Below are 12,107 nucleotides of genomic sequence, written 5' to 3' on the forward strand. Positions count from 1 at the left end.
CGGGGATGGGGAGAGGCACTGACAAGAGCTGCAAACTTTTTTTGTCACGCTTTGCATCGTTCCGGATTCCGCCAAGAACAAACTACACGATAAAGAGAGCAGAAAACCAAAAAGCGCGGCTCGCATGCTGTGATATTTAGTTTATACACTATTGTAAAGATCCCGAGTGGTCATCTATCACGACCGAAGTGTGGTCTCACGGGCGCTATAGCATTTGGCCGTGAGATCACTTCATGTTTTCGCGGCCACCATTGCCCGGCATCTCAACCGTGGCTCGAGGAAAGACTTCTGCCGCCTGTACTGCTTTAGGCCTGTAACGTATGGCTCATCAGTTAACTGATATTAACTGATAATTGGCTGTGGGTGAGCTGTACCCATTCGGTTAAGCATACTAAGCAACTGTTGAAACAGCGCAGCACTAAAGCGCTACGATTAGTGTTCGGCACGGCCGCGCCTTGGCCGTGCTCTCAGTTGACGTCGGTGTATTGAAGTTCGTGCCGAATTCTATACACTCATACTTTACGGTTGGAGCTATCCTTGTAGCTGCACAGCGCCACGCAGCTGCGGGGGCCTGGTGAATTTCAGTCAAGAAAGCTTGAAAAACTGCACTATCATACAAGCGGGTGGTGGGTTAGGCGACCGGTTACTAGAGCCTGCCCGAGTATATCCCTCATAACGGTGGCCGAGAACTACGCTTACCTGCCGTGGTTGCTCAGTGGCTATGGTGCTAGGCTGCTGAGCACGAGGTCGCGGGATCAAATCCCGGCCACGGCGGCCGCATTTCGATGGGGGCGAAATGCGAAAACACCCGTGTACTTAGATTTAGGTGCACGTTAAAGAACCCCAGGTGGTCGAAATTTCCGGAGTCCTCCACTACGGCGTGCCTCATAATCAAAAAGTGGTTTTGGCACGTAAAACCCCATAATTTAATCTTAGGACCACGCTTGCCTAACTGTTACACAGGGTTGTCGACTATATAAAGTTCACTTTAGTCTGTTGGCTGGTATTATTATGAACGCTCATAAAGAAGTTCTTCATATAATGCCAAGGTGTCATATATAAAAGTCTATGCACTCAACCGCCTACCTTAAAATACAGAGCTTGCAAAAGCTTCCTAGCTGCGCATAAGTTATAACAACGCATTGACGCCGCTGCCTGCACATTTCGGCATCAACTGAAGTTCCCAGCGTGACAGCACGGTAGTATATTCTTAAATTTTGTTTGAGGTAGAGTATCGGTTCATAGTATACATAGCGTAAGCACAAGCGCACACTAAACAGAAGTAACACATGTTTCTTTAGGTAGTCCAAGCTGATTTTTGAGTGCTCTAGTTTGGTGCAATTGAGGAAGATGCTAAATAGCCTGTCTACCAGAAGTTAATGGTCCGCGTACCCTAGCCTACTTCGCGAGGGCACCACTGTAACGCGTCTGTTGAATGAGGTCGTATACAGGATGCTTTTTTGTCTCGGTGCACCAATTTTTTTAAAGATTGCCTATGGCATATAGCGCGATTCTAACCCTTGATCTAAGTTACTCGATGAGGCGGACAATACTGCGAGAAATCATAATGTTCAATTGAATAATTAACATTGTTACGCTAATTAACTTGTTAATGAATTCCTTTGCACCAGGTATTTCAATAACGTATTATAGCCGCTGAGTTCGCACGGCGTATGCACTTGGAATGAATTCTATGGACAGCACCAGTTCAGAAATATTTGTTTTCAGTGTCCGTCGAAGTGCTTTGGTGTTTTAGTTACTTTTGTGCTTCAGTGCATAAAACAGCGGTACTTAAAAAAAAGTGATTGGAACACGAACGCATTTCGTCGGACACTTTTAAAATTGTCTCGGAACTGGTGCTGTCCGGAGAATTGTTCCATGTGGATACGCCGTACGAACTCTGCGGCTATAATGCGTAGATTGAAATATGTGGCATAAATTAAATAATTAAAAAGTTAATTTGCGTAATTACTTTAATTATTAAACTGGACATACTAATTTCCCATGGAAGTAATTGCCGCCTCATCGACTAATTTTGATCAATCGTTAGAATTGTGCTATCTGCGATAGGCAGTCTTCAAAAAGTTTGGCGCACCTAAAGAAACACTGTAGTTTACGCCAGTGGTCTGCTATACTGAAAAGCTTACACTATTGTTTATCGCAGCCGTCATGGCCGGATCACCATGCCCACCAGAGGTTGTTAAGAGAGTGATGACGGAACTCAACGCACATCGATTCTTCGTAGGTAGAAGTGAATCGGTCATTTGCTTTCCGCATATACAAATTGTCATTTTTCACGGAGACACATCTTTGTTTGCGTCATCCGTAGCGATGTGCTAGTGCTGTTATACATGAATACTACCACGGCCGCGGCGGCCACATTGCGATGGTAGCAGAATGCAATAAATGCTAGTGTACTTATATTCAGGTACACGTTAAAAAACGCTAGGTGGTGAAAAATATTCTGAAGTAACCTTCCTCCCCCCCCCCCCCCCCCCCCCATCACCCGCACACAAACGGCGCGCCTCCTAAGCATATCGTAGTTTTGGCACCGGAGACCCCAGATTTTAGTTTAATTTTTAATGTATGGTGCCAACTGTACAAAATTTACACCTATATTTGTAAAGTTTATTCACGACTCACGGGCACACGTAAGCCCGCTTCACAAGTTTTGTTTTTCATGCTTTACTTTTTTTTCCTAGCCTGTCCTTTCAGCCGACTCTTGCGCTGAGTAGAACTCCCACTAACGTTTACCAAATTACAAAAGTGGTCTTCTACTTATCGTACTGCAGCTCCGCATAAGTACCGCATTTTTTTTCTTTCCCGAGCGTGGAACACGTTCCCATAACTTCCTCTTAGCTCAAACTTGCGAAGAACTTCCTGCCGCTTGACCTTGTCGCGAAAAAGTATTTCGCGATATGTTTTTGCGTATACCACCATTATGTGGTACTTTCCTCTTACGAGACGCCGCAAGAAAAGTTCGTTTTATAGAAAAAAAAAGTCAATTTTTACTTCCAGGGGACTTCGAAAGGGTTAATATTACTGCTGGAGCCTACGTGATACTGAAAACTATCCCACCCGTTCTGTAACATTTTACTGCGATTGTTGTTGTTGTTTTTTTTTACTTCAGATTCTGTACGGCGCGACAGAAGCAAGCCCTGTGGTAACGGCAACGAGCCCGGATGATGAACTGGACAAATGGATACATTCCGTCGGCAAACCTTTGTCTCACACTGAGGTGAGTCCGCTTTGTTGGGCCCTCCATAACTTCCATGTAAAGGGGAGTATACTTCGTTGACATGCGGTCTGTCGTAGAGCGCTACAACACACTTTGTCTTGTGGTTACTCAGACGTTCCGATAATAAACGTTTGAACACCCTAAGATGTCTCGTAAAGCTACCTTCTAGGTTGTATAGTGTATCAGTTTCCACTGCATCGTTTTCTCGTGTTTTATAAAGCAAGCTGGAGGTGTCTGCCACACGCTTCTCTGTCTGCTGTCTCCCTGAAACGCACTCAAGCGGTTCCTGTCGAATTCTGGAGCATGTATTCGCTTTGTGTTACCCGCTCCTTATTAGTGGTTCGGGAGGCTGGTTGAATTCGGTCACGTCGGGTGGCTCCCACATGCAAGTAGCCGTGACACAAAATCTAAAATGTCTGCGCGCCTCTGTGCACGAAGTGCCAAGGTCAACGTTAGGCTTTGAAACGAAAACTTCATATCGCCTTCATGCGTCCTCTAACAACGCGCGTAATCTTTATTATTATTATTATTATTATTATTATTATTATTATTATTATTATTATTATTATTATTTGCTGAGGATGTTGGCATCATGTGTGAGGCCGTCTGCTCTTTCTCGCTTAGCCAAACAATACATATTAAAGTGCGGCCTGCTCAAACGAACGGACAAAACAATACACTCGTTTATATTTACACATGTGCATTGTTGTAGGCAGAGGTAGGACTGCATGTCGCCACTATTTACCACCCGTGGGCATCTCGGAGTGAACTGCTTCTTGTGGCACGCCAGGAAAAACACGGGAAAGGCGAGAGATGGAAATTCAAGACGATGAGCAAAACGAGAACAAGTTGGCAAGTGGACGTGTCTTCTTCAAGTCCACTTGTCGAAACGCTGGATCCTGCTTTCACCTTGTTCTCGTTTTGTTCCTGTAGCACGGTCACATCCGCAATATTGCGTAGATCCACAAAGGCTGCGACGTAACCATACAGTATTCTGTCAGAAGCGGCGCTGGCGAAGTTTTCGGAAAGATTCAGCTGCAATTTTCTGCGCAGAACAACCTGGGCGAAAGTAATATCCAACGCGGCAACTGCGTTGTCTTGCACCGCAAGTTTACAATGTTTCAAGCAGCGTCTTCTCTGCAGCCGATGCAAATGACGTGTATCTTTGTTTTGAACCTACTTGAAGGTGAAAATCGTCAACAAAGAGGGCAACATCGTGCCTACAGGCCAGAGGGGTGAGCTGTGCACCCGAGGCTATCTGGTTTTTGCGGGTTACTTCGACGACGAAGAGAGCACGCGGAAAGCTGTCCGCAATGGCTGGTATCACACTGGGTGAGTAGCCGTCGAGCTCTTTCCCTCTACAGCGGAATGCACCGAGATCGATGGATCTGTATGCTTCAGTAGGAAGCAACACCTTTGCTTGCGCCAAGAGAAAAGTTTCGAAGCTGAGAGAAAACCGAGGGGAGAGAGATAATCGAGGCAAATGTTCAATTCCACACTGTACAATACGATAACCTTACACACCAGGTGTCGCTGGTTCCTAATTGTATGATTTGGCGCAATATTGTAATACGCAATTCGACAGAATCTGTAATATATATATATATATATATATATATATATATATATATATATATATATATATTCAACTGACAGTGACGCAACTGACCTGGAAGAAATAGGACGTATGTCCAGTGAGCTCAAGACACGCACTTTGTAATTTGGTGAGCGCGCGGCTTAAATCATAAATCCAGGACCTCAAAGTAGTGCGACGTAATGTTGGCGCATTTCTGAATCTACAGCGAATTTCTTTTCACGAGTACAAGAGTGTTTTGTAACGCATCCTAGTTGAAGACAGGAGCACACCAGTCGCTACTGTAAATTCAAATATTGTTTACTAGATCAGCGTCAGAATGGTACGGTAACGTAAGTAGTTAACTGCGTACACGTCCAACTAAACACACTAACGCCTTCAGCGTTTTAACGGAGGTGAAATCTACGTCTTCGACGCAGGGACGAAGCTTCGATGACGGAAGACGGTAGAGTGTCCATCATGGGTCGCATAAAAGACATGATAATCCGCGGAGGCGAGAACGTGTACCCTCAGGAGATTGAAGATTTCCTCTACAGCCACCCAGCAGTTGAAGAAGTGCAGGTGAGCTACCAAAACAGCCACTTTTGCAATTGCATGTGACTGTGTGGTGTATATGTGCATCAAAATAATTTTTACAAAATAAAAAAGATATCTTGCTCGATGCTAAGAAAAAAGAAAGGCGATCTTGGCAAAAAGTCAGTGTACTCTTGCACCATCGGGTGCATCATTAGATGCGCTGTGTGTTAGCATCCAAGATGCACACGTGCGTACATCGTTCAAGATATGGATGGATAACTACAGTGCATGGTTTTATGGTTAACAGAGCTTCTCGAAGCAGTTATGCACGCTTATTTACGAGGAGATGCGCTTCAGTGATCCAATTATGTCAGCAAACAAGCTAACTGAATGCACCTTTTGCATAATATAAAATTCAATCTTCGATTTTAGAATCTCTTTTTTTTTCGTATCATGTCTGTTTTTTTTTCCCCGCTTCCAATGCGAAAAGTTTGCTTTCTTGTGCAAGGTTTGCGGAACACAGGAGAGTATTATAATATAGCATATATTACTGCTTATGGACAAATAATTGCAAGTAAGCTCAAAAATGTTTATTAGCTTTAATGAATGAATAAAGTTCATTCAAAAGACATGGCTGTGTAGCCTAATTTGGGGTGCGGGAAGATCGGTAGTGTGTAGGGAAGAGGTGCGGAGATACGGGTAGGATGGAGCCAGAAGGGTGGTAGCGCATCAACTCGCTCGCCAGCGCATGAACAGCCTCGTTGCCTTGGTTACTGACGTAGCTTAGTACCCAATTCACCCAAACCAGAGTTACAGCTTCGTTCGCGATTTTTTCCCTATGTGATTGCTTATTCTTGTAAGCCGGAGAATAGCCTTAGCACATCTGCAGTCTGTGTGCACACACACACACCGTCTCCACAGAGGGAAAGGAGGACTCCCGTCGATTAAGTGCCGTCTTGATCGCCTGTAGTTCAAGCTCTGCAAAGGGTAGTCAACAGCCGTGCTGAGTGAGCATAGTTGTTTCCTGCCTTGTGTTTCCATCACAATTCGGCACCGCTGCGGGCGCTGCCACCTGTGACGTTTCGTCCCACGACATGTCAGTTCCACGCCATGTCAGAAAAACACTTATTGCCGACTAATGTTATTGAGAAGAACAATAATCAGTTTTCTGTAAAGCACATGACCATGTTGCTGCCGACTACAATAAGCCCTCAATTCTTTACTTCCACGCATCCTTGTGCATGTGCGCAAAGGTGCGTGGCAACACCAAGTACAAACATATTGGTGCTCATTCTTCTTGTTAATACCTGGTCTGTCTGGCTGCTCAGAGAGAATCAACTTTGGAGTTGTAAGGATGCCCAGTTCCTGTAGAACCTCCTCGAACTCTTTGTGGCCTTTGCTGAACCACAGTATATCTATAGAAGTTATTTCCCCAATAGTGCGTGAATCCGATCGAGCACTGGCGAAAATTGGACAGCAAATAGGCGCCGGCTGAGTCAGGGCTAGTGCTAGCTAGTTATTGTGTCAGAAAAGCTGAACACCTGATCAAAACTTGTACAGTGACTTTCATGAGTCGAGCATGAAAGCAAAAATGAGGCCTCTACGGCTACCATGCCTTGATTATAATCGTATTTCGCAGCCTTCTGAACGAAAGAAACGCCTTAATTTTTTACGCATGAAGATATGACACTGAAGCGTCATTTTGCAGTCAAATATACAAGAAAGTATATATATATATATATATATATATATATATATATATATATATATATATATATATATATATAGTTTAACCATCAATGCGATTTTTTGACCCACATCTCCCCTTAAATTTATAGCCATTAAATGTTACTTCGGAAAAGTTTGAAGCTTCTTCAGATGACTATAGTAGTCTTGTCACCTTCTCAACAATGACCGATCATGTTCCTTCCCTACACATGGGCACTGTGAATTACGTTGCCCACTGTTAATTTGTTGGTGGAAAATGTGTTTTGATTCATTGCTTGTCCATATAATCTAGCTGCCAGCGTCACAGATAACGGACGCTAGAAATCTTATGCTTCATATATTATCAGTCTTGGCAAGCTCTCCCATGTAATTCCCCGTGTATAGATTCAAAACAAACCAATATCCCTAACTGCGGACTTATATATTCTCCGTGGAACCGCTAAAATATTTGAGGCTTATCGTTCAAAAACGACAGACCAATTTTCAGCCATGAAGACACTAACCCCGCTGGTCCATGGAATTTTACGGAGCCAAATTCTTCGTAAAATCCTGTCCGACGTAAGGGATGTTTCTAAAAATAGAATTTTGTTTGCTACTGCTCGCAGGTAGTTGGAGTTCCCGATAAAAGAATGGGCGAAGAAGTTTGTGCCTGGATAATGTTGAAACCCGGGTTCAACACGACCGAAGAGGACATCAAAAATTTCTGCAAAGGAAAAGTGCGTCACAATTTATTTCATTAGTTATACTCTTCCTCCATTTGAATATTTGAGCTACGTGCTGTTTTTCTTTTAAATTCAAATAAAGGTATGCTACTGAACCAACTATTTCAACTGATCTTTCTCCTTTTTAGGCTATAGAGAAATTGGGAAATCGCATATGGCAGATAGTACATTGCTGTCTCTTTAGCTGGGACAGCTGAGCTTGACGATGCAGGCTCGCGTGACAAATAACCATATCCTACTGGCCAATTAAACATGTTTCAGTAACAATTTTCTATCACTTCAGTTTACGTATTATGTTTTCGCTAAATAAAGTCAGCGAGTAATATATAGTAGAGCTTCTGAGCGTAGCATAACTTTTAAGATATCCATCCCTGAAACCGAGTACCGTAACACGCATGATCGCTCATCGTTGCCCCATTTCGGCAGTAGACCAGAAAGTCTTTTCCGGAAAGCAAGTATGCGCAACACGAATTCATTTTTTCGGACATAATGTACACGCGTATGTTGAAACTCCTCCTTTTCTCAGGATGCCTGACTAACAGAGTCCTTGGCATTCACACCCGTTCTGCATTCCCGGCATGCCACTTAGGACAAACTTAATAAAACGTTGCGTGACGGCTCCAGATTCAACGACCAGTTTCATACTGATTTACTGTGCAAGTATATTTACCTTATTAAAAAAAAAGTCCTGCTCTTGTGCAGGAATTGAGATTTCTGTCACAGGCCTTTAATGATTTTGTAGCTTAGACAAAAACGTTAGAGTGGCTGATGGCGTTGGACAGATAAGCATTTGCTGTGATCATAACGAGCGTGCCCTGAAAAATAAATCACTCTGCATCGAAATCGCCTACCTTGCATTAAAACAGAAGTTTCCTGGTTTGCTCAGTTCATGATCGTAGACTGATACATTTACACCTAATCTTCGTTGCACTGTTGTTTTTCTACCAACTTGTACATTTTCTTTTCTGTGTATCATCATCCTTCGAATCAAAGGGATAAGAGAAGGCAACTCTAACCTCAGTTGAAAATGCTTTCTTGTCTTTTCAGTTGAGCCATTTCAAGATACCAAGGTACATCTTGTTCGTCGACACATTCCCGAAGACGCTGTCAGGAAAAGTTCAGAAGTTCGCCATGCGGGAGAAAAGTCGCCAGATACTCAACTTATGATTTACTTCGCCTAGGTCTCCTAAAATGTTTTATTCTGTACAATTCGTTTTAGCATTTCACCCTTAATATATTTTCTATATGGCAATTTTCAGAGCTCCATTGGTTTGATTCTTTATTCACTTGGGTTGCCACGCGACATAATTCTGTTTGATAACGCGAGATTGCAGTAAAAAAGTGAAAATTTATATCTACTTATTTACGGGTAGTTTCGTGTGGATTGGTACATGTCTGCGGGCACGTGCTGTGGACTGATCGTGCAGACTTACCAAGCTCACTCAAGCTCAACAATCCTCATTCTTTAATTATTAAATTCGTAATTATTAAATTCGTAATTCGTCGGAGGAGTTTAACATGAAACGTCTTTAAAGTCGGTCAGAGGGGTTCGCTTGCTAAAGCCGCATGTCACTAAAACGTGTTAAAACTATGTCGCTTAATTCTCTGCAACCGTACTACTAACGCGCCTTCCTTTGATATAGTAGTGATAGAGGAAATAAGCCATTACTCGATGACGCATGTGTCACGTGCGCAGATGACGCCATTGTCTCGCCACGCATGATGCAATCGAAGATGAACGAACTTAGCTTCTCGCTCGGCGTTTGGAGATAACTCGGCAGTAAGTTTGTCCATTCGAGCAGGAACGGTCACGTTCGAGAGAGAGAAAGAGAGAGAAAGAGAGAGAGAGAGAGAGAAACAGAAGACAGGAAAGGCAGGGAGGTTAACCAGACGCAGGTCCTGTTTGCTGCCCTGTGCTGGGAGAAGGGGGAATGGGGATGAAGAGAGAGAGGGGGAGAGAGCTCACTATGCCATAGCAGGTATCATTCATCCCTCATACCGGTGCTCATAGGAAGTTATTACAAGGTCGCAATTAGTTGCAGAAATTTTATGCTTGCTCGGCTATGTCTTTTCCTTCGGTCGACACGCGCAGTTCAGAAATAGCGTGAAGAAACTCGGGCAGCAAGGCAGATATATTTCCAACCCCTTTGATCACGATGGAACATGTTCATTTTCCTTAGCGAGTACAAGCGCGGGAGATCGAGGCAAGCGCAGAAGCCGCAACCGTTTATGCGATTGCGGCAGGCCTGAGCTGCTCAGGGCAGTCTCGGGCACCACGATAACGGGGACCATCCCTTCACCATGATGCCCAAACACCCTCTGCAAAGCAAGCTGTAGCTCAGTACAAATAGGGAGCACGCACGATTGCAAAATAAGACCGCAACACGATCACTATGTATAGCCATAGCTTAAGTTATTTAGGCATGGAAGCTTTCTAATGCGTAAATGAATGTAACACGTAGATTTGGTCACGTCATTTCTGTACCCGAGTGCCCATGCGCCTGTCTGAAGCTGACACAAGACGTTTCACGCACACCACTGCGGCTGTGCCCCTGGTACAGCCGACCCGATTCTTTAGGCCTGTCCGTGTCGCCTTCATACAGTCAAATTACATTCATTCACTTCAGGAATTCATATACGATCATGAACAATATAAACCAACCATATCAACAACAGGTAGTACGCTAAGAATTGACGAGTCTCCAGCTACATTCGGGGTGTATGGGCGTGCCCTCAAGAGCTTTCTAGTAGGCTAACAAGTGTGTTCGGAAAATTGTTCTTAATGATGCTCACGTTTTACGTGTCAGAAAAGTCTGAGACTGAGACGCTACGTAGTAGGGGCTGCGGATTAATTCCGACCACGCGAGGTTAAAACACATGAGCGCTTTTACATTTTGCCCGCATCGAAATGTGGCCGCTGTTGCCGGTATCGCGCGACCTCGAGCTCAGCAGCGCTATAACTCTATGGCGCAACGCCATAGCCTCTAAGTTATATGATACGGTGGGTGGAAGCTGTTCTAAACGTGCTCTTGGGAGGGCTTACGCAAGCCTTGGTGCTGTCACCATTACTGTTTCTGATAAAAAAATATATATATACTGAAGGAAAGTGTGGCGCTGCGATTGTGCAGCTACGTCGATTAGAATGGGTCGCGAAGCTTCGGGCCAAAAGCAGTACAAAGCCAATTGTCACCGGCACCAGCAAGGGCGGTTGCGGAAGCAGCGATTGAAGCGTGACTAGGTGAGGAGGGAAGAAAGACTCTCAAAGAAAACCTTTTTTTTTTTCATTAAAAACAAGAGACAGCTTGCATTTATTCAAAGAAAGTAAAACTATTGAATTTTATGTACGTGTGGCGAGGAAAGAAATTGATTATTTCACTTTCTATTTAAGAATGAATGCCTCCTTTGCAGTGCCCGCTAAAAGGGGTGTTCACGCCGCTATCAGTTCAAATGCAATGCAGCGCAGTTCGCTCAGTACGCGGAAAGGCGCGCTGGTAAAGTTCGTCCGTTGTTATACCACCCCTTCATGCGTAGTGCTGATTTGCTCATCAAAATTTGCCTGAGGTGTCCTGGTGTCGCGCTTGCAAGGTCTGCTTCCTCGTGGATACAGTGTACAGTCAACAGTGAAAGGTCAGTTACAACTGCCAGATCATTTTGGGTTGGCTCCGTGCCGCTGCGCTGGCCGACGGGGTTGGCGACGATGCGACCACCACTCCACACCGACGGCTTTCTTTGGCCTGCAAAGAACTCTGTACATGCGTGTGATTGCGACACACGTACGGCTCGCGTTTCGTTGCATCGCTTTGTGCGCTAAAAGCTATATATATATATATATATATATATATATATATATATATATATATATATATATATATATATATATATATATATATATATATATATTCTTGTGGGGTTTAACGTGCCAAAACCACCACACATTCTGATTATGAGGCACACGCTGTAGTGGAGAACCACTCCGGACATTGCGACCACCTGGAGTTCATTAACGCGCGCCTAAATCTAAGTACGCGGGCGTTTTCGCATTTCGCCCCCATTGAAATGCGGCCTCCGCGGCAGGGATTCGATCCCGCGACCTCGTTCTCAGCAGCCCAACACCATAGCCACTGAGCAACAACGGCGGGTGTATATATATTTCGCGCCTTTAACCACTAAAAGGACGTCACCATTTTTTTTTCTTCTCTTTGCGGATACAGCGTCACTTGGTTTTCTGTACCACCGTATGTGTTCCCTAGTCACAGAGATGATGATAAGCCTCACGAACTGCAGATGAACCGCCATGTTTAGAACGTAT

At 44.2% G+C, this 12,107-nt stretch overlaps 1 protein-coding gene across 1 annotated transcript in view; it reads left to right on the forward strand.

Annotated features, from left to right (window-relative positions):
• The window catches only part of LOC142586346 (uncharacterized), a 59,302-nt gene extending 50,142 nt beyond the window's left edge, over positions 1–9,160 (forward strand). The window contains exons 27-32 of the mRNA XM_075697596.1: positions 2,165–2,241; positions 3,131–3,238; positions 4,425–4,570; positions 5,252–5,393; positions 7,682–7,792; positions 8,846–9,160. Of these exons, the coding sequence (XP_075553711.1) occupies positions 2,165–2,241; positions 3,131–3,238; positions 4,425–4,570; positions 5,252–5,393; positions 7,682–7,792; positions 8,846–8,965 (704 nt within the window). The 3' untranslated portion in view covers positions 8,966–9,160. The remainder of the gene's footprint in view (positions 1–2,164; positions 2,242–3,130; positions 3,239–4,424; positions 4,571–5,251; positions 5,394–7,681; positions 7,793–8,845) is intronic.
• The last annotated feature ends 2,947 nt before the right edge of the window (positions 9,161–12,107 follow it).

This window comes from Dermacentor variabilis, chromosome 6 (genome assembly GCF_050947875.1).
Source record: "Dermacentor variabilis isolate Ectoservices chromosome 6, ASM5094787v1, whole genome shotgun sequence".
NCBI lineage: Eukaryota > Metazoa > Arthropoda > Arachnida > Ixodida > Ixodidae > Dermacentor > Dermacentor variabilis.